Source organism: Clarias gariepinus, chromosome 8 (assembly GCF_024256425.1).
Source record: "Clarias gariepinus isolate MV-2021 ecotype Netherlands chromosome 8, CGAR_prim_01v2, whole genome shotgun sequence".
NCBI lineage: Eukaryota > Metazoa > Chordata > Actinopteri > Siluriformes > Clariidae > Clarias > Clarias gariepinus.
The window spans coordinates 33820850-33847345 of NC_071107.1; the positions used below are offsets into that span (position 1 = coordinate 33820850).

Genomic DNA, 26496 nt, shown 5'->3' on the forward strand with positions numbered 1-26496 from the left:
CGCTTTCTGAGAAAACACATGTTTATCTTTGAAAGTGTGCAGCAGGTGAAAAAGCGTTTCGTAGGTCAGCCGGTGTGAATCCGACCTTCCCGTGAGCTCCTGTAAAGAGAAGCTTTTTATTTCACACTTGGGAAAGAACGAAATGAGGGAAATATGGTATCCTTACTGAGGTTTAAGTCGACTTTGTAGCTCTGTCATTGTTGCCTTGAATCAAATAAAAATGTTTAGCAATTTCACGTGCGAATTTATGAGTGGGTGGATTCCTTGTACTTATTTCATGGTCATAGGACCAAAAGACAACAGTGTGTGTGTGTGTGTGTGGTGATGGGATGTTTAAATCAATTTAGTGACTCGGTTCTTTGAATCTCGTTCATCAAAATGAACGAATCTTTTTTTGAGTCATTTAGTTCATTTCGTTCTTTTGATCAGAAATAAAATAAAATGTTGCATTTTCAATAAAAAAGACCCCTAACTTGTCTACAAACACATTTTTGGCTGTAGTCGCAGTAAGGAAAATATTACGACGCAGCTAAGGACATATTATAATAAACAGAATGAGTAGCTCACCTCTCATATCTTCTAGTCTGAGTCGTTCGTTCTTTTGAGTCTATTGCATCGCCAAGCGTCTATGGGGGTCACGTGACAAAAGAACGAACGATTCGGACCAAAGACTCAAAGGTAACTACTCATTTCTGTTTCCTGTACATAAGCTACGGAGGTTTTGCAATGATTTGCGCATGCGTGCCCAGTAGGAAATGAACAAATCACTCTGCAAGACGACTCATTCTTCCGAGTCACGTTAAAGAATCGTTAAAAAAAAAAAAACTAATTGTTCATGAATGACCCATCACCCTGCCGCATATCTCTTTCCTCTCTTTTTCACGTTGAGTTTGACTCTTGCATCATGTCCATTCCAAAGCAGTTTCTGATAAAATTATTGACAAATATCGACTTTCACTCCGACCGTCTGTTAAAACCGTTCTGGCCTCAAGAGTCGCCTTTTAGGGAATTTTATTTTTAAAACTGTTCAAGCTGCGGTTGGAGTTTATTTATGTTTCGAAAAGACTGAATTGAATTAAGGACACACACAAAAATAAACATATTTATTCTGAACTGGCACAGGGAAACATTTTACATCTACGCTCATCCACGTTGTCTTTTACTTTAAACTGTTACAGCATTTTAAACGTGCAAAGATCAAAAGGCTAAAAGTTTTGAATGTTTAAAATCTGAAAAAGTTATGTAAGGTTAAAGTGTTAAAGCGTTGCCGTGAGATTGCTGTTTCTTGTGGTTGCTATACTTGTGCTAGATGGCGGTTGCGTTATGTGAGTTGGTTACGAAGGTGTTGCCAGGTGGTCGCTATGCTATGCTAAGTGTGTTTCTAGGTTGTTGTGTGGTGGTTACTAGGGATGGGAGATTTGAATCATTTTAGTGACGCGGTCATTTGAATCTCGTTCATCAAAATGAATAAAAAACGAATCGTTCTTTTGAGTCATTTAGTTCATTTCGTTCTTTTGATCAGAAATAAAATAAAATGTTGCGTTTTCATTAAACAGACCCCCAGCACGTCTACATACACACATTTTGGCCGGGTTTCCTCCGGGTACTCCGGTTTTCTCTCACAGTCCAAAGACATGCAGATTAGGCTAATTAGCCTTTCCCAGATTGCCCTGTAGTGTGTGTGTGTATGTGTGTGTGTGTGCGTGTGCGCGCCCTGTCCAGGGTATACCCTGCCTAGTGCCCTAAGTCTCCTGGGATAGGCTCAAGGTCTCCTGCGACCTGTATACAGGATAAAGCGGTATAGACGATGAGTAAGTGAGAGAGTTTTCCAAATTTTCCTTTGTCCCCCTTTGTCTTAGCTTACACTTTTTGTGTAAGAAAACAGAGTGTTGCTCTGTGGCTTTCCTAAATGTACAAACACCCTCACACACCATGTACGTCTTGACCAGCAAAAATGGTACAATTATTTCGATTTGAATAATAAAAAACAAGAAGAATGATTTTATAAACCACAGTATGTTGGATCAGTCACATGGTTTTATGTACAGTAGGTATGGATTTAGGCTGCGTTCACATTACAAGCCGGAAGATTCAATTCAGATTTTTTTTCTTTTTTTTTTAATTTAATCTTAATGTGACACAGATCTGTTTTTTTATTATTATTATTTTTTTATATGTCTGTCTTAATGCACAAATCAGATGTCCTAGAACGGATAAATATCCCAAATGTTGTTATGCTTTTTTGTTGTTGTTGTTGTTGTTGTTGTTTTTTTAGCTAAAATTGCATCCATTGTTTGAAATTAATGAGTTTGACAAATATGGTGTGTTTTAACCCAGATAGGGTGAAGCAAAGAAAATTTCAATGCACGTGTCTACTGTTTCAGACGGCTGTAATTATGAATGTGAACCGTCATTACAAGCAAATCTGATCTGACCAAAAAATTTTAGCTTGTAATGTGAACGCAGCCTTATGTTCCTTAAAGTTCTGCTTTAAATAATTTTCCGGGAACTTCTGACCGCTTTTCGCCTGGTTGTGCTTCTGTAGGGCGCTGCAGAGTGTAGTAATGATCATAATGAAGTGTGAAGTGAGGCTCTGCTTCATGATGCTGTTCGAGAGGCATATTTTATTAAAACGGTTATACATTCTGCTTACATAATGCGTATGCCTTATTTATGTTTTCACATATTTTATTCATTACATGTCAAAATTTGCATCTCATTGTGTTGGAATTCAACATTAATGTTGCAGTGGGAGTTAGTGTATACAGTAGGTTGTTGTGCGATGGTTAAGATCGAATCCCAGGACCGAGTCGTCTGAGCCCTCGAGCTGCTCACGTCTGTGCTGGAACTTTATTCCCAGTCATCATCTGCAGAATGAAGTGCCAACCTGGTTATTACAGAATTGAACTTCTACTGCAAATTCCGTGCGGAGGGTACGAGCAAAAGTGGACGCCCCACTTGTGATTTCCGCGGACGAAGAGCAGCGTGTAGCGATTTGTTTTCTTGTGGTCTGAGGGTGTGCATCAAAACGGTATAAGTTTCTAAAAGAGAATCATCCCTGGGTACGAGACACGGATTCCTTACTATGAACCTGAGAGTAAACGGCAAAGTATGGAACGCAAACATTCACAATTACAGACCAAGAGAAAGTTCAAAGGTCAACCATCAGCTGGGAAATCCATCAACGCTTACAGTTTTCTGGGTTACTCTGGTGTTATTCTCAAGGGCCAGTATTGGAAGATGATCAGGAAAAAGGTTCAACAAGCAACAGTGCTCGTTACACTAAGACGCTTATAGATGCCTTAATTAAGTCGGATTGAACGAGGAGGACGATGCTCATATGCATACTCCTGCCCACACTATCGACACTCTGCAGAAACTTCTTTTGAGGCTTTGAAACGTTCTCACTATAGTCCTGATCTCACTCCATCCATCTTTCACCTGTAGGCAGCCCTACAAGGACCAAGAAAAGTGTATTGAAAAGCACGGCGATGATGTTGAAAGATGATGTGTTTGTCCTTTTTAAAAAATGAATTCACATAAATAGAACAGTGAAGATGAACATAGTGTTGACGTTTCATCACCGTGATGTCTCGGCTGTCTGAAGTGGCCCAAATCTCTGCTCCATCAGAATTACAGTTCCTGAGCTGATGATATTTTTCATTTGCTTTGATGATAAAGCAAAAACTCCCATGCCGTAGACTGATATTTTTTTTCTTTTTTTTCCTCTTTTTTTCCCTTGGCAGTATCAGTAGTGGCATTTCGAGCGTTTTTCAGTGGACCAAAGTGCACAGTATTATAGGGAAGGGGCTGATTTGTGTCCAGTCTTTGACCTTGCTTTGACTCGAGGTGATTCTGCTCCATATATATATATATATATATATATATATATATATATATATATATATATATATATATATATATAAAAAATTTTTCTCATGTTGAGTGAAACCTGTTCGTATCGCTCAGACTCCTCTCTCCATGAGCCGAACAGGTTTTGTCCGCTCTGTTCTAAACAAAACACCTTCCAGAATTTATTTCCTCCTGAAAAAATAAAATGTCCTGAAACATGACTGGAGTACAGTACATCATGTTATTGCTGCTTGTTTTCTCCATCACAGAGTGCCGCCTATGTTCCAGGCGCTACCTCAAACACGCCTGAAATAAAGTTTAAATTGAAACGTTTAGCCGCTGGTCCTGGAGGACGGAGTGCGGCGAGCGAAGCGCCAAAGCGTGCCGTTTTCTTCTTCTTCTTCTTCTCTTTTTTCTTCTTCGTCTTTTGTGCGGAACGCGTTTGAGGTTAAATGGGGTCTTTATGGAATCAAAAGGGATTGTGCTGGAACAGAGGTGCTGATTGAAGCGCGTGCGCGTGGCGCTCGGCTTTGTTTCGTATGTAGATGGTTCCGCTTGTCTTGCACTCCAGTGCTTCGATTGTCAGAGCTGCAGATTTCACGAGCCGATCTGTTGCCGCAGGAGCGGGGACGGATTTAACTTGGTTCTGAAAAAGAAATCATGAAATAAAAATAAATAAATAAATAAAAAAACATCATGCTTTAAATGATTACATGGGAAATCTTCAATAAAAGAGTGTTTAACCAGTCTGACTTTTTTATCCACATAAACCCATCAATGCTATAATTTAGTACTTGTAAAGCAAAAGTGTATTCTCGGTTTTAACAATCGATTTTTTTTTTTTTTCCCCAAACCCCCCCGCAGAGCTCCCGGAGAACTGGACGGATACGCGCGAGACCCTGCTGGAGGGCATGGCGTTCCAGCTGAAGTATCTTGGCGTCACGCTGGTCGAGCAGCCGAAGGGAGAGGAGCTGTCGGCTGCCGCCGTCAAGAGGATTGTTGCCACGGTGAGACCCATGTTCAAACAACCCCCGCCTTCACAAAGTGCCCCAAAATGGGTGCTCTGGGCCTGTGGGGCCGAGCTTACGGTTAAGATCAGAATCGCATATCAGAACTAGAATTAGGCCCTGAAAATATGATGATTGAGTTACTAAAGGGGGAACAGTGGCGTGGTGGTTAGCACTGTCGCCCAAGATTGGCCATAGTGTGTGTGCGTGTGTGTGCGTGTGTGTGTGTGTGTGTGTGTGTGTGTGTGCCCTGCAACGGATTGGCAGCCTGTCCAGGGTGTACCCCGCCTTGTGCCCTAAAGCTCCAGCCCCGCTGTGACCCAGTATACAGGATAAGCACTATAGAAGATGAATAAATGAATTTCTGAACATGATTTCAGAAGTATTGGCAGCTGATGAACGAACGAAATTCACATTTTTACATAATATTAAATATCCATGACCGGGCTTGTGCTGGATAATAAGTGTAACCTCATACAGTATTCACTGAAACAAACGTCCCGAAAGGACTTTAAAAGTAAAAAAAAAATAAAGAATGATTGCTTTTGTTTTTGGAACTCTTTTAGGGCGTCAATAATTTTTGTTACACATATGTACATTGTCCTTATAATAAGGGAAAAGTGAAACGTAACATTTTCTCTGAATGTTTTGTGCTCTAAATCCAGGTGTTTGTCCTTTAGGACTTTTTTTTTGTTCATTTCCATTTCGAGTCTGTAAAGTCCTGATCAAACAGTAGTCAGGGTATTAAAATAGTCTCAACTCCAAACCACAGAGCAGGAGTTTCATCATGGACAACATGAATGTGCAGCTTTGTTAAACACCCCCCCCCCCCTATCTCTCTATCTCTCTCAGGCCAAAGCCAGTGGGAAGAAGCTACAGAAGGTCACGCTGAAGGTTTCCCCGAGAGGGATCATCCTGTACGACTGCGCCTCGAATCAACTGATAGAGAACGTCTCCATTTACAGGTCAGACGGCTCATCCGTTTCCTTTCTCTCCATATTCTGCATGCAGCTGTTCCTCTGATGTCCAGGTGACGGACTGCATTCTCAAATTCGCCCAACGCGAGACATTTGAACCTTTTGTTGTGAAGGAACGGTCAGCTTGAGGGTGGAGGGCGTGTAGACCGCCGCATTAAGTTTTGCTTAAGAATAAAAAAAAAAAAACAGTATATCAGTTGACTAGATGATGAAGAAGAGAGAGGCGTGTTGTCTCTTGTGACGTTAGAGTGCAGAACACAGCTGTGTCTGTGATGTGAGCTCATCGTCTTCTGCTCATTTGTAACTCAATACAAACGCCTTGTTCCCGAAGATCAAATAATAAACTGCAATAGTAGGATGCCGCAAATACAAATAAGCAAGCGGATAAAACAAGAACGAGAGGAAGCTGCTGCGTTTTTCTGTGTGCGATTTTAACTCGCTCGTCTCCGTCTAACTCGGATATTTTGTCCCCCTCTGCGCAGGATCTCCTACTGCACTGCTGATAAGATGCACGATAAAGTGTTTGCCTACATCGCTCAGAGCCAACGCAACGAGACGCTCGAGTGCCATGCCTTCCTCTGCACCAAAAAGAAAGTGGTGAGTTGCTTTCCTTCCTCTTGGCAGACGTGGATGCGCGGTTGGGCGTCCCTCGAGGGATGAGCGCACGGACACGCCCTGCCTTTCCTTCCCTCTGGTAATTTGCTCTAACCCCTGAACACACTTCCTTTCACAAGAGGGCAGAGAGACGAACGATTGAAACCAAGATGGACGTACAGTGCCGTGCCGTGAAAAAGTATATGCCCCCTTTTTTGCATATTTATCACACTTCATCGATTCATATCATAACCGCTGCCTGGCCCAATGTGAAAAAGTAATTGCACCTGCATACTTTATAATACAGCGTTATCGACATACGAATTTTATCCTTTCCAGAGGCATCAGTTCATATTGCAAAACACATTTTCCCATAAGAAATAATGGAAATGCAGATAATCCGTTCCAGCCACCCAAAAATATTACCAGTATTACCAATTTTTAACAGTATAACCATATGTTGTATATCAAAACCTTTAGAAAAGACATGTAAATAAAGTCAAATAGGAAATAAATAGACATTAAACCTCACTTAATGTTCATTTATGATTTCTCTCGACCCTAGCGGCTTTAGAAACCCAAATAAAAGTGGCTCCCTTTTCTTCTTGCTACCGTCCTTGCTAACATTCTTGAGACCCGCGGTGCGAAAGTATGTCCTCATTAAATCTTGCACATAATGCAAAAAAACTAAAACAACTGTATAAACTCTCTTCGCTTTGCTTTCCACTGACGCAAACAAGTTTTAAACGACTCACGGACCTACGCGCAATTTTGCCGCCGTTTGGCTCGGTACAGTCTCTCGTACGCGAAAACACTTACGGTGGGCCGTTCGTATGCCGAGCTTCCATTGTAACTCATGTGAAAAAGTAATTGCCCCATCCCTTGCTAAATCATGATAGAACTATGATATAATTTTGGAAAGTTAGATTCTTGTTCTTTTTAACGGTACTGTACGTGCACGAAGAACAGACAGATAGAGACGGATGATTAGTCGGAGACAAATGGACGGAAATAGTTGATTCAAATCCATGTTGTTTGCATATAGGACGTTTAACAGGGTCACAATTCTGCTTTGATATAACGTCAACATATGAAAGTGTCTTAACAGTCTCACTGTCTCTCTGTCTCTCACTCTCTCTCTCCCTCACTGTCTCTCTCTCTCTCTCTCAGGCACAAGCGGTGACATTAACAGTAGCCCAGGCCTTTAAAGTGGCTTTTGAGTTCTGGCAGAACGCCAAGGAAGGTAGGATTTCCTCTCAGTTCCCTTCTGTGTGAGATATACAGTGTGATGGACAGCTTGTGTCCTTCCTGACTTGTACCTTATTGTTGCTTCACCTTAAAGTAAATGCTCTCAGATACAAATATTGCAGAAATCATTTCCTGTCACCAGCTCCTCCAGTGTGTGGTCTGGCATGTGCGTGTGTGTGTGCGTTCGTGTGTGTGTGTGAACGTTAATGTTTAGTGCTTATGACCCCACCCACATTTCCTGTATTTTCAGTATTTTCAGAAAAACAATGTGCTCCAAGTGCAGTCTGTACATGAGAACATCTGCGTGTGTGTGTGTGTGTGTGTGTGTGTGTGTGTGTGTGTGTGTGTGTGTGTGTGTGTGTGTACGTTTCACATACTCCCCAGGATTCTCCCAAGTCAGAAGAGCTTTGCTTGTACAGTATGAAAACATGACGTGTGCATTCTCTCGATGAGTGTGTGTGAACGACACACACCCATCCTGCTTAACTCTATTCATTGCTTTTCAATTTCTGTAGATTTCAGCCCTTGTAAATGGAGAGATGGTCCTCTTCTCAGATTTTACAATACTACACAAGATCTAACGGACAAAAGACACGTTTAAATTACAGTGTTTAATTAAATTACAGCTTGTGGTTCCTCCACACAGACACACAGGCTATGCTTTCTGTTATAACTACGAGATTCAGATTGTGTGTGTGTAAAGGTGAACGTGTCTGTGTGTGTGTGTGTGTGTGTGTGTGTGTGTGTGTGTGTGTGTGTGTGTGTGTGTGTGTAAAGGCAAAACAGAGACAATAATATTTTGACGAGATGGCAGGAGATAGACAGGGAAGGTGCACAAAGTTTGAGAGTGTGTGTGTGTGTGTGTGTGTGTGTGTGTGTGTGTGTGTGTGTGTGTGTGTGTGTGTGTGCATGTGTGCAAAAAGAAAATGTCAAGCCTCGCTAGCGGCTCTCCTCACATTGATCTCTCACTCAGTTTGGGAGCTGGAAAGTGTTTACTTATCCTTTAGCAGAACACACTCTTTTGCCGGTTTTAAATCTAAGCCATTAATTCGGTTTTAAGATCAGATCGACTTCTGTTTAATAATTAATAGATCATAACCGAGCTGCTTCGAGCTCCGTGCCGAGGTTCTAACCTGTTAAATATTCCGATTCATGCTATTTTGGAACGTCGCGAGTGTTGCAAGTAAAACTTTTTAAAAGCACCTAGAGCCTCGGTGGGGAGGGGTAGTTAGAGAAGAGATCGTGGGTCTTGGATCACTTCTACTTCTACACAAACACGCATACACACTTCCTCTTCGACTGCACGCCTTGGCGTGTTTGCTTAAGATTCCACGTTCGAAAATAAAGATGAGAGAAACCGCAGATGCGAGCGGCGATCGCTGCGTCCAGACACCACACGATGAAAATGACCAAATGATGAAACCAAATTTCGATCCTTCGGTTAAACGCTAATCAGATGACCTTGTTAACAGATGTCTTCACTTAGTCTGGCAGTTTAAGTGTGTTTACATGTACATCATTCAATTCGAGCTATCTGACTGGCACGACTCCAGGAGTACACCAGTTAGCCGAGATTACGAGCGAGATATAAGCGCACCTGGTGTAAGAATTGAAACTCCCTGCCTCTTTTTGAAGCGTTGTCCCAGGTCAGAATCGTTTTTCTGTCCAGGAGCGTTCCTGTTGGCGTTGAAGAGGCTTACATTCTTGCATATTAACTATGTGTAGGTGCCAGTATTTTTGAAACCAGTTACCCAAACGACGGTTAGTCATTTTGGTAACTGGTTAAAAAAAAAAAAAGAAATCTTGCCATCCCTCCTCTACAATTTGGGGTTTATTGGGGGGTGCCAATATTTTTAAAAACAGTCACCCGAATGACGTTTAGTTGCTTTGTTTATTTATTTATTTTTAAACAGTCTATGACTTCTGGGCTGACTGTACCACTTGTGAAAATAGTGTGTAGTGTGTGTATATGTGTTCTTCGAAATTGCTGTTATTACGTTTAGTAATGTTGGTAACTGGGTTCAAAAATATTGGCACACCCTGCTACGCAACCTGGGCTTTTATTTAGGGGTGCCAATATTTTTGACACCATCTACCCAAATGACGTTTAGTAATTTTGGTCACTGGTTATTTATTTTAGGGGTGCTAATAAGCAGTGTATTAAAGTGTAATAAAATTACTAAACGTCATTTGGATAGATGGCATCAAAAATAATGGCACCCCTAAAAAAAAGCCCAGGTCATGTAGCAGGGGGCGGCAATATTTTTGAAACCTATTTTTTTTTATTATTATAAAACTCATGGTGGGCCGTTCGTATGCCGAGCTTCCATTGTAACTCATTTGTGAAAAAGTAATTGCCCCATCCCTTGCTAAATCATGATAGAAAATATATATTTTTTTATTATATATATACATATATATATATATATATATATATATATATATATATATATATATATAAAATCCTGGCACCCCTTCTACACAACTTGGGCTTTTATTAAGGGGTGCCAATACATTTGAAACCAGTTACCCAAATGACGTTAAGTCCCTTTATATTTGTTTTTGCTTCTTTTCAATAAGACAGTCTATGACTTGAGCATGTGTGGAAATATTGTGTAGTGTATATGTATTTTTCGAAATTATTGGCGCCCCTATCTGTTTTATAAGGCGTCTTCTGGAGAAATGAACATCACTAATAAATACAGACTGGTAATCTGGCAGGGGTGTGTTTGTGATACTTCCACACATTCTTAGGTCCTGTTATTGCCATTAAATATATTAAATATAATAATAATAATAATTATTATTATTATTATTATTGTAATTGTATAGATATTTCAGTTCAGGCAGGATTTTACACAGGCAAAAAATCCACCACATAATGTACTGTGCGCTTTAGTGAAAGCTAAATTTTCCACAGCACTTACGGAAATGGCTTGGTCGCTATAGCAACAGTCTGTTTTTTTTTTTTTTTAGCATGTAGTTACCGAGAATCATTATTGTAGTAAAAAAACAACAACAAAAAAAAAGCTTTAGTTGTCAGTTGCTGTAGTGTGTTCACTCAATTTGGACTTTTATTTTCTGCAGACCAACACATTTTACACAGCGATTATACATTATGTATTAGAATCAACGCGATTATTGATTTACAGTTGGAATAATCCGGTTAATGTTAAACACATTGAAGCTTTTCGATTGATTGTTTCTTTGGGAAATGCTAACAGCGCTCTTTTACTTTGCTAGAAAAAGAGAAGCGGGTGAAGGTGGAGGCGGTCGGACCGAGCAACTCTGAACAGAATTCTGAACATGTGGAGGAAGGAGGTGAGCGATGGTTCTGTTTCTTTCCTCTACTTGTGCTCTCTCTATCTCTCTGTCTGTCTGTTCGCCCATGCGTTCTTGTTCAGGCCGTGTCCAGTACGTCATGCCTCGAAACAAATGGTTGCATGTTCACGCTGTGTGCTGGAACACTGACGATGTTATAATTTCAGGAAAGGTCCCTCCAATCAGATAACAGATGTCATTTCGAATAGCAAGAGGATTCAGCATGACAAGCCTGCCAGCACACACACACACACACACACACACTAATATCACACGCACCCACATTGCTGAGATTGTGTAACGAAATATGCGTCATGGTTAAACTCTATATAAATACTTCTTTAGAGGTTTTTGTCACAATTGTGAGTGGGTGAGTGTGTCAACCTAGATGTTGCTTTTTAATGCAATGTACCAGCTTCCCCTGTGTGTGTGTGTGTGTGTGTGTGTGTGTGTGTGTGTGTGTGTGTGTGTGTGTGTGTGTGTGTGTGTGTGTGTGTGTGTGTGTGTGTGTAAGAGAGAGAGAAAGAGAGAATGCGATGACAAAAATGCCCATCTGAAAGTTCATGGACATGCCACCCCTTACACACACACACACACACACATATTGAGTATCACAGTGTACCATAGATAATTGGTCTGCTTGTGAAAGAGGAGACGGTGAATCCGGGGCAGAAAGGCAGACGGGTTTAAAAATCGCACGGCGACGCACTGAGTGAAAAATAAACCACTTACACGGGGAAATGTAATCATTTAGTTCGACAGGCCCGTAGTGTTGTTTTTTCCTGCTCTGACTTCTGGACGTTATATTAAACGCTCTCGTGCGATCGAGGGTTAATTCTGACATGTAATCAGTCTGTTAGAAGTTTACTCAGCCGCTCACTAATTCACTAAATGCCTGCTGGCTAATACAATCATTAGCAGCTAAAAAGCAAAAGGTCGTTAAGCAAACTGGATGACAAACTTGGTGGATGAGTTGCGTATATGTGCCTGATCTGGAGAAGTGGTCTCCTCCTTGGTCTGTGTCCACTGAAGCCAGCAGTGTTGGACTGTCTGCCTTGAGATGATGCCACCAGCAGAGCCCAGATTCATCAGGATGGCCTGGGTGGTGATCCTTGCCACCATTTTTTTCCCCTCTCTCACGATCCTCCTGACCAGCACAGGTCTCCCTTTTGGCTTCCGACCACGTCCTCTGAGCCACTGGAACTTCAAAACATTTGGCTCTGGTCTTATAGCCCTTTCCTGACTTGTAAACAGCCACAATGTGCAGCCGCAGGTCCTCAGTGAGCTCCTTTGTCTTAGCCATGACTGTCCACTAACCAACAGCAGAGAGCTTCTGTTTGTCACCTGTTGAGTTGATTAAAAACAGCTGTTCCCAATCAATCAGGGTTAATTAGGATGCTTTAGAACAGCTTGGACTATTTGGAACGGTATAGAACTTTGGATGTTCCTATAGACTGTGACAGTTTGCGAAGGGTATGAATAATTTTAAACATGCCACTTTTTGTTCAAATGTAAATAAAAGCTGAGAAATATTTGTTTTCCACAATGATGCCTCTTGTACATCGGCTCATTATCTTTTGAGAGAAGCTTTCAAGTGTCATTTCCGGTTAAAAAAAAACAAAACAAAACTTGCTGGTTAAATAAAAGTATTTCCCAGGGGTATGAATAATTACTTTGAATACAAATATATTAGTTTAATAGAACCCCCTCTATACAGTTGCAGTTTAGAAAAGTTATATATACATGGATCAGTAAGTTTTTAAGTAAATACTTCAGCCACGTCAGGAAAAGTATTAATATATTATATTATAATATATTAATAATATATATTATGGAAAAAAAATATATATATTTTTTTCCCCGTAATGTATATTCATATATATATATATATATATATATATATATATATATATATATATATGTGTACATGTATACATAAATTATTATATATAATAATATATTCATTAATATATATAATATGAATATATTATCATATATAATAATTTTTATATATATATATATATATATATATATATATATATATATATACTGCTCAACAAAAGTGTTTTCTTAATTCTTATAAAAAGTTTATATATATATATATATATATATATATATATATATATATATATATATATATATAAATATAAATGTATAATGCTATGTTATATATTATGTTACATTTCACACACAAACACATACATATATCTTAACCAGGGGTGCCAACAATTGTGGAGATATGATACTGTAAATATGTCTAAATTCTTGACTGTTGACTTGTGGATTGTTTGGTTATGGTGGTATTGATGACAGTCATGGTGGTGATGATAATGATCCTGAGTGATAGTGGTGACAACGGTGTTGGTGGTGATGATTCTGGTGATAAAACATCTAACTGAAGGCCTCTATAATAAATGATGATGTTCTTTGTTAAAGTGTTTCTGTGTGTTTCTGTGTGTGCAGAAGTAGCTACGGGGAATCTGTTAAACTTAGAAGAGAGTGCAGTTATACATTCAGGACCTGGTGATGAAACGCATAGAGCACAGAGCATCAGCACAGAGAACAACAACACTCTTTGGGTACGTACGAACACACACACACACACACACACACACACACACACACAAAAGACAAAGAAGCATAGTGTAGTAGAAAGCACCAAGAGCTGGGTGAAGGATCACAGTGCTGTGATTTGTACAGAATCCAAACTATTGTAATTCCTCCTTTAAACTGGGATAAAGGTGAACTATTCTGTGCTTGCTAGAGACAAACAATTCACTGTGTGAATCATAGACACACACACACACACACACTGGGGAACTGATTTACTATTGTTTAACGTGTAACAACACAAAAGCGAGGGGTTATGCTGAGTGCTTTGTTGTTGTTTTAAGGGCTAATCAGTGGGAGCCGTTTGTGTTTAATATGCGGTGTGGGAGTGCCGACACACCAGGTGGGATCAATTCATCACGACCGACACCGTTTAGCGCGTAAAGGCCAACCTCGAGTGTTGTAATCATTCTCTGCTTCTTGCCACGTGTTCAAGTCCGAGAGTGACTCGACCGTGTGAATCAGATTCTGCCGGCCGCATCACCAGCACTTCTGTCCATCCTGTCAGGTTAATTAACGATCCGCAGCACTTCAGCACGCCTCGCGCGTCCTCAATAAGCCGCATGGAATTCACCATAGCTACATAAATCATTCGTGTTATGAGAAGTTCACTGTTACAGCAACAGAGTCCAGTCGAGTCATGTTCCGCGTGCCTGAGTCTTCATTAATGCGCGCGTGTCGGATAGGCATCATGTGTCAGGCGCATCCAGCTTGCCTGTTCATGCCTCAAAAGGAGAAGATGTGGAAAAGGCACATAAATAAGACCGCTTGTTTAGTCTTTGTACGTTTAGTTAAAAAAAAACTAAAGTGTTTCTTTTGAGTTAATGCAAGAGCGGATTAGAGACTCACCAGGTTCCTGTGTGTGTGTGTGTGTGTGTATCATATTAAACATTCAAGCATAACCATTCCAACAAACTTGATATTCACCTTTTGGAAAAGCAATCATGAAATACATGCTGTACAAGATTGTCATATGAAATTTCACCCATGAAACACTCCATCTTCATGTGCTGTCTAAGCTGGAACGACTGGCTGCCGTGGCAAATCCATTACTTTTCAATCACAACACGTTCCAATCTTACAGCAATTAGCCGATGCTAACAATTATATACAGCTCCTTAGAGAAAACCATATCCACGACGAGAAAATTTGTCTCTGGACACGGTAAAGTTTCTAAGCAAACATGTATGAGGGTGTTCAAGTCAAACTGGGACTTTTTCCATCATGCGGAATAACAGATCACAGATTTCTCTCTACTGTATAATCATCTGCTACACTAATGCCAATCCTCCCAGCGGTTCAATAGTGCTTGGATACCATCAAGGTAGAGGTTGTTGGGTTTTTTTTTTAGTATGCCGGAGCCATGATCAGACTGCCTGCTTCACGTCCTAAACGCTGGCCTCCCAGGAACACCTTTAGTGGCCCAAACATGAGAAAACGATGGATGTGTCTCATCGGCAAGTTGTTAACAAATAATTCATCGATTTTCAAGAATCAGGCGTTCTTTAAAACGTTTGCACCGTTCACAAATATTTCATCACGAAACTCGATTGTGCTTAAAGTCCTTCCTGAAAATTTTCATCACACGTCCCGGTTTGACTTGAACGTGTTGTAGTTTAAATTGTAGCCTCTGAGCTTGTAGGACATCTTTTGACCAATCGGAATAGAGAATTCAAAAGCACAGTGGCCTCATGGATAGCAACGTGCCATAGCAAAACCTATACAAATAAATCATTCACTCTTCTTTTACCACTATATCATATATTGTCTTAATAAGTAGCTTATTTCACGTAACATTCACTTTTAATGGTTAAGATATGACTGTACAGCAAATACACCTGTTTACTCTTTGCATATAGTTATAGGAAACCCCTGGTCATGGATTAATCATGATGCCCTTAAAATACTCCTGATGAGCTCATATACATCTAATAATTGTGCCAGTCCTCATGATGGTCTCACCTCTCTCTGCTATACAAGTTTGCTGTTTGACTGTCTAGACAGGACACTTTTTGCAGATTAAATGGGATTCGTCCCAGCAGGCAGAAATAAGTGATCATGATTAAATGAGGAGCTCGGAGTATTACCCCAGTCAGGAGTGAGATCTGGAGAAAAGGGATCAGGTTAAAGCATTAAAGACGTTGAAGATCAACCCGTAGTGTTGCGACGGCAACATGAAATCTCATGCTGTATGATTCTCTGATTTTATTATTTATTTATTTATTTATTTATTTATTTCTCATTCAGGAGCTTGATGACGGTCTGGATGAAGCCTTCTCAAGGTTAGTGAGGTTTTATTTTTGTGTAGAACATTACATTTTTTTCTTGACTTTTAATATTAAAAAGTGCAACAACAAAAAAAGGTCCTCATGGTCCAAAGTCCAATATGTCATGATCCTATATATGAACTAGGGCTAACGATTATTTTAAATAATCGATTAATCTGCTGATTAGTCTGCCAATCGATTAATCTGCCGATTAATCGTTTAATCGATTAATCGGGAAAAGGCAGAAGCCCAAGAAAAGCATTAATTTCCAACCCTTTATTTAAAATCAGAACTAAAATCTTTAGGAAGTGCACAAACATGTTGCTTCTTAAGCTGTTATAATAATAATAAAATAAATAATAATGGACTTACAAAAAACATAGACATGTATAAACTCTGCTAGAATGAGTGCGCAAGACCGAGTGTGTTCACTACGCTCCGCGCTCAACAATTTTTTTTTTTTTTAAATCGCGTCGCGCGACACAACAAATCGATTATGAAATTCGTTGCCAACACTTTTAGAAATCGTTTTTTGTTGCAGCCCTAATATGTACATTATTTTCTTCGTTTAAAAAAAAAACATTTTTCAGGTTCATGTAGAGATGCAGTATTTCCATGACTTCCACGATATCTGGAACAGTGAACAAAAACCTTTAAAAAGTTAAACCAGGACGTGATTTACATATTTGTCCAATAATTTATTGACTGATACATCTTTATTATTTTTACTTGGAATAAGTTTTGTTTACTTTTTCCCCCAACACCCAACAGTCCAATTATTATTATTTTTTTGCTCTTGGATTTAAACCAAGCGCCGAACGGTAAACAAACCGAAACTCTCAGGTTTCATTCTGATTCAGACTTGGCAAAACAGACTAACAGTTGCTTTATAAGTACGTGTCTGTTCGACCTCGCTCCGAGCTGGAAAGTTGGAGCTCCGACTGGTGCCATTTTTAACCTCAGTGCATTTGAGCTGCAACGTGGGGCTATAAAACCTCGCCGGCTTTTTGTTTGTATTCCGTAGCCGTCTGCTAGCCAGCTAACTATAATAATCCATGTATATATTCAACTTTTCAAAACTGCAACTGTATAGAGGGTGTTCTATTAAACGAATATATTTGTTTTCAAAGTAAACCTGTGTGTACTGTATATAGAGCCGTGGGCAAATATTTTGAGAATGACACAAATATTAAAGCATCCTGAGGCCATTATTAAAGAATGGTACAAAAACATCCTGGCGAAACCATCCAAGAACAGTTTGGTTATGAACACGGCCTTTTCCAGCATGTTGGAGCTCATTGTCATGAGGGAAAAGTGAGAACTAAGTGGCTCAGGGAACAAAACATCAAACTTTTGACTAGGAAACTCCCCAGAGCTTAATCCCATTGAGAATGTGTGTTGAATCCTCAAAAACCCACAAATTCTGACAATCATTGATTATGCAAGACTGGGCTGCACCATCATACAAGTTGATTGACAGCATTCCAGGGTGAACTTCAAAGGTCTTGAAAAAGAAATATTGGTTCTGTGCATAAACTTAATGTACAGTAATTGTCAATAAACGCCTTTGACACTTACTGTATAAAAGGCTTATATAGTAAACCAAAGTAACATCTAACAAAAAGATCTAGAAGCAGCAGACTTTGTGAAAATCAATATTTGTGTCATTCTCTAAGCTTTTACTTCTGATGGTGTGACCGGCCATTTTGGTTGACGTCACTCGGAGGGTATCTTCGAGACAGAGGTTTAGCATTTCGTTAACACTTTGCACATTGTGTTTAGTTTCATGCATACCTTTAACGTTCTCCTGATTCCTACCACAGCGAAGAGCATGAGTTTTTTTTTCTTTTTTTCTTTTCTTAACCAAATCCTATCCAACCTTCCCCAATTGCACAACTTTGTTCCTAAGTTACATGAAAGGGAGCTGGTTCTTTGACCACGTTGTGCACAGTAACACTGCATATTCTGCTCTATAAATTGAACCTAGCTGTGCAGAGTCGAGAGATGTTTCGAGAGATTCATTTCTGTCCTTCACACGATGCTCTAAAAATAGATTGCAGGGTTGTGGTGTTGGTTCTTTTGCAACGACACCACACCCATCTCAGCGCTTGTTTTCTGTGGTTTCATGTAGGAACTGTGCTGAACGTGACGAGTTATCCAGTGCCCTCATAATCAGAAGACTAGAAGTTTGTGCCTATCCAAAACTAGACTAAACAACACCCAAGCTAATTAAGTCATGCGCTGGTCTTCATCAGAAATATAAAATGAAAGGTGTGAACAATTTGAATGATTCGAGACCAGCTCCTACTGTAAATCTAGTGTGAGCATAAAGATTTCCTCACTTCATTTTATTCGGAAGCTGGAGGCTATATCTCTTTTCACCAAAGCTCACAGCTCAGAGCCCTAAAGCTCTAAACACTACAGTATGTTATTGTGTTTATTGAGTGCTCAGCCTGGACAAATCCTACAAATTCCATTAGTCACACCCAAAGATAATTAAATCAGTATGATGAGAAGCTCAGGTCCATTCCAGTTAAAGCTAAAGTTATATCCAGGCATTTCAGTTGCTGCTGGGAAGTTTCAGCTAGTTTATCCACGCGCGCGTATGTGTGTCCAACAGCGGATGTTTTCATATCTACACTTAAACCGTTAGGAGGTTATATATTTAATTGTAATAGGATTGTTTATGAGCTCATAAAAGTGCATTACGCAAGATTAGTCAAACTCTACAGTTCCTTTAGTGTTAGCATTGGCGAAGACAGTGTCAGTACTGAGCGCTTTCAGCCGCACTTGATCTGTTTCAAAGTCAGATTATAGCACAAAGCACATCAAATTCAGCTCCAGAGAATTGTTATTGTATAAGTACTTTCACTATCCTCTTCTGCTTCGTAATGAGCTTTCATGAGGTTTTCAGCTGCCGTCTCTGGGTTTAGCATTGATGCCATGCCAGGCTATTCAACTGATTAACAAATTATAGCTCTTTTAATATTAATTATTAATGGTAAATATTAATTATAATTAATTATATTCTCCATCCAGCTTGTTAAACTAGTGTTTGCTCTAGTGTCTGTTTTTTGTCTTTATATTTTCCTTTAGCCGGCCTTGTTTTTAAAGACAAGACAGACATACTGTATTTTGTGCATGGAATCAGTATTAACAATCTCTAAACAGTGTGCATTGATTGAACATATGAAGGAGGCTCATTTATATTCATAACGTACAATCACGTGCAAAAGTTTTTGCCCCTATTGTTCGTTCGTTCATTCGTTTATCTTCTATATCGCGTTTTTATCCTGTGTACAGGGTTGTGGGGGCCTGGAACCTATACCAGGAAGCTCAGGGCACATGGCAGGGAGGGTACACTCTGGACAGGGTGAAAATACATTGCAGGGCCCACATCACATACATGTTCACATTGGGATCTAATCTGCATGTCTTTGGACTTTTTAAGGAAACCCACCAATCATGGAGAGAACATGCATTCAACTCCACACACACACACACACACAGCCCTCGAGGTGGGAATCGAACCCGGACCCTGGAGGTGCAAGGCGACAGTGCTTACTTAATCCAAAATCAAACACAAAAGTTTTTTAAATATGCTCCAGTTTAAGCAGTTTGGTCAAACTAAACCAAGTTAAACGATCAAGGTTTGCGTCTGTCGTTCTTTATGCACAAAGAGGACGAGAGCAGCTGTAGCAGGTTCATATGAGGACAAGATCACCTTTAGACCTTCGTCTTGAGCCTGCAGGTTCACTCTCGGACATTCGAGCAGCAGGTCTGAGGGTCAATATGTAATGCGTTTTGCTCTGTTGCAAATGCATTTTAGAAACCGTGATGACTATTTGGAAACTGGGAAACGCTAGTATGGGGTTGAACGAGCATGTGGTTATCTAATGCACAGCACGTATTGCCAAAAAGGGTTATTTTTAGATGGCGCTGCGAATAACATGGACTCGGGTGTAAAGAATTGTCCAATCGTATACAAATGAGACAAATTCGAGGGGACATTTAAGGGGAAAGAATGCTTGTTTCTTTCTGATGTAATGATCTATCTTGAATATACAGTATGTGAATGAAACACTCGGGTTGCCAGTGATGTGGTTCAGGTACAGTCAGCGTGTCTTAAAATCCAAGCTGTGTTTTATTCTGTGTGTCTAAACTCTGGGCGGTGTCCTATTCCAGGAAAGCGATCGGTGTCAGGGTTGGGTAATGATGCTTGACATGATGTAGAGTTACTGTTATTACTCTGAGTGGCTTATTTTCCTATAACTGCACACACCGATGTGTTTTATTTCTCTCATATTACAGCCACTGATTCCTTTTTTATTTAGAACGTCACACTTAATTGGTGTGTAGATATATTTAATTTTGTGGAGACGTTAATTTGTGTGGTTTTTCCCCCTTAATTAGTGTGGGTGTGAGTGAACCCACACAGCTTCACCTTTTTACTCAGCACTGATTGACCTGTAGAGAAGCTTTGAAATGAGTGCCAGCATGTAGTCCAGCCTGTAACAACCACACAGGAGTCTGAAGAAAAGCTGACTGGCGCCACCTACAGGAAAAAACATGACAGTCCCAGACTGTAGCTGATTAATTATATATATATATTTTGGTCTGTAGTCTTCTGTAAACTTTTTTTCGCGCTCACTGCTTTATTTTGTGTGATGATCTGTTTCTCTCCAGCCGCAGTTTGGATAGTTTTGAGTCGTGTTCAGGTAAAGAAGTGCATCATTGAGTGTATAGTGTCTGTCCCAGGCATGTAGTGTCCTCCGCTGTCCATTTTGCTCCATATACAGCCACACCCATTGCGCCTAGTCTTCATCGTAGCTCATGCGTAGAGATCTTAGCATGTAGTGTTTATTTGCATTTGTAATATTCATTCATTTATTCATTCATTCATCCTGTTGTCTAATAGTAGTAAGTCAAATTGAAATAACACGTGATTTTCAAGATGCGTTATCACTGTATCAGTTGGAAGGAGTTAAAGAAGCTTCTTATCACCTGCTCTGTTTCAACCTGGAGTCTTCACCCTGAATTTACACGTCACGCTCTTACACATGTGAGTAAATCACTGTGAAGCTCACAGTTTACTAGGAAGACCCTGAGATGATTGAGAATGCTTAAACAACACGTATCCAGTCTGACTTACTACAAATAGACAGCCAGTCCAGTATGTTTTTACGAATCAGTGCAGTTTGTCATCTTCAGTCATGTATGTTATAATGCTGTGGTTCCTCGAACAGTTTCCTTAAACGACCCACAATGCCTCCAGCTTGCATTGTGGCAAAAAGTTTGATTAAATTTACTCCAATTTGATTGGTCAGTATGATGGAACGTCTTCTCCGGGAAGTCCGATCGGATTTCATGATTTGATTGACATCAGGCAATGACAAAACTGTCACGGAATTTGTGTAAAATCATCTAATAACGTGAGTGTCACAAACAAATGCATCTGGTCTTCCGGGTGAGACAACTTTAACAGTTCCAGCAAAGTGCTTTTTCTTGTTTTATCTACAAATATTATTTTAAGGCTTAAATAGTAATTGAACTGTAAAATATGTTTTGGCACCCCTATAGCTTTCCTTAACGATTTCAGAGATCCAGGGCTGGAATCCATAACCTCTGATTGTGCACCTGACACTTGGGTACAATAAAATAGATGTTAGTACATGTGTTATAAAAGATTTTACCTGACTAAGCATGGAGGAAATAATGGAGCAACATCCTTCAAATAATGCTACGGGTTATGAACCTAAAAGAACTCAAGTATTCCTTCTGCATGGAGAAGATCCAGAAAATCTTCCTGCTTTTTTTTTATTTATTTTTTTCATTTGCATGTTTTTTGATTGTTCCTTGTTGCTTTCCTCACCTGCAGACTCGCTGAGTGTCGCGCTAACCCCCAGGTCCTGGACACTGGGCTAAACCCTCAGGATTACAACACTGACGAGTGCCTGTCACCCTCCAATTGGGACAAAGCCGACGGCGAGGCTCCCGACACCGAGGATGCATTCGGCTTCTGAAAGCACAAGAGACGATGACGGATGGAAAGGTGAAAAAGGACAAGGAAAGGGGACGATCTTGTCACTGACTGATGGACAGGACCGAGTGGAAAGTGAACCGATGCTGCGTCGTCATCATCAGAATACAAGAACTGCACAGACCAAAGCAATAAACGTGTTTGTTTGTTTTTTACGTGAGAGGTATTTGCTTTAATCTGCTTGTGTATTATGATGCTCCCTGTTATGGTCAGTTTTGTATTTTTTGATTTCCCTTTGTTGCGTGTGTGTATATGAGGTATACAGTATGTATGAGACACATGTATGATAACTGTATAAATGAGAGAGCTGTGTGTGATATGATGCGTATGATGTCTCGAGTGCTTCAGGTCAGAATTCGGCTATGCAGTATAACACTGTAACGATGTTCTCTCGTTTAGAGAGTTTAACAACTTGGGTTGTTGTTTAACACTTTAACGTATCGTTGTGTGAGCGATCCCAAGTTTGGTTAACTGGTGATGAAATATTTTAAAGAGATGTATGAACCTGGCATGACGGGGTGTTTTATCCGAGCTTTAGCATCTTGGAAAACCAAAAATAAGAGGCGAGAGTTTATACTGATTTTCTTATATTTTCTATTGGAAATGTATTTTTGTACTCCCTGCCTAGAATGTTTTCAAAGCACACAGTTTAATTTCAGGGAAATAACATTCATAATTAATTTTTTGATTTGTGGCTAATTCATGTGTGTTTAGCCCTAAAGTGAGGTCATGTTCATTAGCGGATTATTACATAAGGAACGTGCATAACGATCCTACCACCTGGTGATCTGTCACTTGCCTGGTGTTACATGCATCAGCCCTGGAGGGTTTCAGACCTTTTTTTTTTCTCCAAACTCCAGTTCACCTCTCAGTGTTAAACTTTACATTGTTTAGATTTAGCTTTTCTCATTTCAGTGCTTGGATTTTTGACTGCATCCCATAATTCTGTTTTGTATTAAAGACCATAACCTTCCAGTAAGTGTGTGGAATATAATTCAATAATTATGCAAAATGACCAAAATGTTTTATATTCTAGTAGATCAAGCAGTAAAACGAAAACCCACACCTGTTAAAATGATGGTTTTATATTTAATTTTGAAAATGCATACAAATTATATTAGTCTAAACATGAGTGTATCAAAGACGTTGCACATGCAAAGATTTCCTTCATTGATTACAGCACACAATGTGGTGGTCGTTTCATGTGTGAAAATGATTCTTCATGTTCCCAGAACCACTCTTTTACAATTGAGATCTTGAACATGGCCATGCAATCAGGAAGATGCGATAATCTGGTCATTCACTACACGATGGGTGCATTGCTTCATGCGGTTCCCTTCTTACCCTGACGCACACCTTGCTCTGGAATAGGCCCAATCTGATCTCATCAGACCACTTCGTAACAAGATTTGGCCCAGCTTATTTTGTCACGATGGGCCGATTACAGCACAGATCTGCCCTGCACTAGTTCACCTTTTTATTTTATTATACTTAGCACAGATTAGACACAGAAGTAAAACTACATTGGCCTTGATCTAGCTCAGACTTTTCCCAAAATCTTTAACAAACCTTTAACAACGGATAGACGCCCAACTTATTTTTGCACAATAACCCAAACTGGCACAGGTGTATATCTTATGTAAATGTAGGCCAGAACTCAGACCCAGAGATCATTATCACATCTGGTCCAAATGGGGCACAGAACATGTATAGTTGCCCAACTTCAAACATTAAACTCCTGCTTTTTACCCCTACTAAACCAAGACAGATGTGGCCCACTTTTTACCATTTTGTAGCTTGTTTCATAATCCAAATACTTAACAGGATATTTTAGTAACACACATTATCTTGCCTATTGTAATTACCCAAGAGGTGATCCAATAGGTTGTTCACCCCCTTCCACCCTCCCCTTTCCTTCTCTCTCTCTCTCTCTCTCTTCCTCTCTGATGCACCTTACAATGTGTGGCTCCTCCTTATTAGCGTAACGGCTATTTTTTTGGTATATATACAAATTTATACTTGCTGACAAGTGTAAGCCTGGTAACTAACCGTGAACTATAGTGTCTTCAGTAAATAAACAAAAGACAGCAGTATTTTCTTCAAGTCCAGCTGAGTTGTCTTTGTTTTTCCAAGGCACGGTCAGAATAAATATTGGAATCACGCACATACTCGCACACTACGGGCAATTTGGGAACACCAATTAGCCTAACCTGCACGTCTGTGGACTATGGGCGGAAACCAAAGGAAACCCACCAAGCACAGGGAGAACATGCTAACTCCATTCACACAATCGAACCTGGCTGGGAATCGAACCCAGACCCTGGATGTGCAACGTGACAGTGCTAACCATCACACCACCATGCCGCCCAGTTCATACACATAAATTTATTTTACTATTAACTAAGCATCTTAGAATTACTCATAGGAATTGGGCTCAAAGTTCATTCAGGACTGAAAATATTCCACCAGATTTATAACAAAACCTCAACTCTCTCTCTCTCTTTCTCTCTTTCTCTTGTCCCTCTTCAAAGGCAGTAGGAGACTTGGAATCTGACCATGTGCTTCCATGCAGCTAGCTCAAACATAGTTACCCAAACATTCCTTCATATTTTACTACGACAAAGAAATAACTATTAACCACATGTTAACAGTCTTCTAATGCTTTGTGGATCCTAAATAAGGAGACGTAGTGAGGGGAGAAGGGTGGAAAAAAGACCCACATGCAATACCAAGCTTTTCCCAAAGACCCATGAAGTGGTCTCATGCTCATGCCAAGGCCCCTCCCATAAATTTTTTCAGCATGTTTTGGTTTATCATTTCTGTTATTATTATTTATTTACGATTTAGCTTGTTTTATATTTTATAAATATGAATTATCCTACTACGTACCTGTTTGTGTGTAAGAAAAATATAAATTTAAATGGCTGAAAACCTTTTTGTTTAGTGAAGTCTTTTGGTAATAACTATGTGATGGCCATTTCATTGGTGAAAAAGATTCCTCATGATCCCAGACTTACTATTTTACAATATAGCCATGCCATCAAGAAAAAAAGACCTCCATTGACATGATAATCTGGTCATTTAGTGCATTCAGGTTGTCAGCTGACTTCATTTTATTGCCACATTTGTAACATTTCGGAGTCTAGACCTGAGCGACTGAATCAACCCCAGACCATAACACTGTCTCCAGGGGCTTGTACAGTGGACACTACGCATGATGGGTGCATCGCTTCATGCATGTCCCTTCTTACCCTGACACGCCCATCGCTCTGGAATAGGATCAATCTGGACTCATCAAACCACATGACTTTTTTCATTGCTCCAAAGCTCAAGGTTTATTTTCCCTAGCAAACTGAAGTCCTTTTTTGTCTGACGAGTCTCACTAATAAGAGTTTTTCTTATGGCCACAGAGCTGTTTAGTCCCAATCCTACAAGTTCTCATCACATTGTGTGCGCGCGTATGGAAATGCTATTACTTTCACAACTTAACATAGCGCTGACTTCTATAATTTTTTTTACAATGCAATTTCACCAAAAATGTACACACAAACATTGGTGTATAGATACACGGCCAAAAAAAAGCTTGCGTGAGATGCTCCATCAGTAACGCTCTCAGAGCAAGAGAATGTTCTGTCTGGCTGCTCATCTGCTCCAGTTTGTCCGTGTTAATGTGCTGTGTATATTTGTGCATTTGTTTCCTCTAAGTTTAGTTTAGACTTTTTTATTTCACCGCTTCATTGTTTGCTCTTCGTTTGTTTTGTACCTGTTTGGGCGTTGGTGATCTAACGCGCCGAGTACACTGGTTATAAACTGAGCATATCTCACAGACAGACCAAATAAATTTTTTAAAGTGTTTTTTTTTTTGTTTTGTTTTTAACATTTTTGTTAACATTTGTGGCACTTCTCTATTTAGAACAATAAGAAGGAAAAATAAAAGCCTAGTTTTGTAGTTTATTTTGCTTTTTCTGCGCTTGCGTCGTGGCATAAATGCAGGAGGCAGAGATGACAATTTGGATGTTTTTTTCATAGTAAAGTAAAGCAAAACTGAAACAAAACGTTAGACTTTGAGCACAACAGAATATTTTACGTTAACCAAACTAACAGCACCAACACAGTAACAATAATAACAATAGCAAATGCTGGACAACCTAAACTGAACTCAAACAGGGTATTTATAATAATCCTACTAATGAGTCACCTCGATTCAGGTGAGTGCTCCCCTTACCTGACCGAGGTGCAGTCTGGGACATGAAGTCAAAAAACTACAACACAAAAACACAACAAAAAGAGTCTTTGGGCGCTTCGGCGCCCTCTAGGAGTTAACCCTTACACCAACTCCAGGAATTGAAAATCTCTTTAGGTGTTTTCTTTGTATTTTCGTTTAATTTCTTATTTTTCTTTAGGTTATACCGGCAAATTAATGTGTATTTATGTACAGAAGAATGAACCTGTCTTTCCTGTTTTTGTTTCATGATTTGTGCCACTTCCAGGGTGCACTCCTTTAATTGCACAATGACCATGGGTCTGCATGCTGTGTAAACTTTCGTTTTCCGCTTGCTTTCGACTTCTTACTTGTAAAA

At 39.8% G+C, this 26496-nt stretch overlaps 1 protein-coding gene across 1 annotated transcript in view; it reads left to right on the forward strand.

Annotated features, from left to right (window-relative positions):
• Positions 1–22891, forward strand: part of ldlrap1b (low density lipoprotein receptor adaptor protein 1b) — a 38665-nt gene extending 15774 nt beyond the window's left edge. Inside the window, exons 2-9 of the mRNA XM_053502086.1 lie at positions 4717–4859; positions 5712–5824; positions 6319–6433; positions 7601–7673; positions 10922–10999; positions 13463–13578; positions 15857–15891; positions 21755–22891. Coding sequence (XP_053358061.1) covers positions 4717–4859; positions 5712–5824; positions 6319–6433; positions 7601–7673; positions 10922–10999; positions 13463–13578; positions 15857–15891; positions 21755–21899 — 818 coding nt within the window. The 3' untranslated portion in view covers positions 21900–22891. The remainder of the gene's footprint in view (positions 1–4716; positions 4860–5711; positions 5825–6318; positions 6434–7600; positions 7674–10921; positions 11000–13462; positions 13579–15856; positions 15892–21754) is intronic.
• The last annotated feature ends 3605 nt before the right edge of the window (positions 22892–26496 follow it).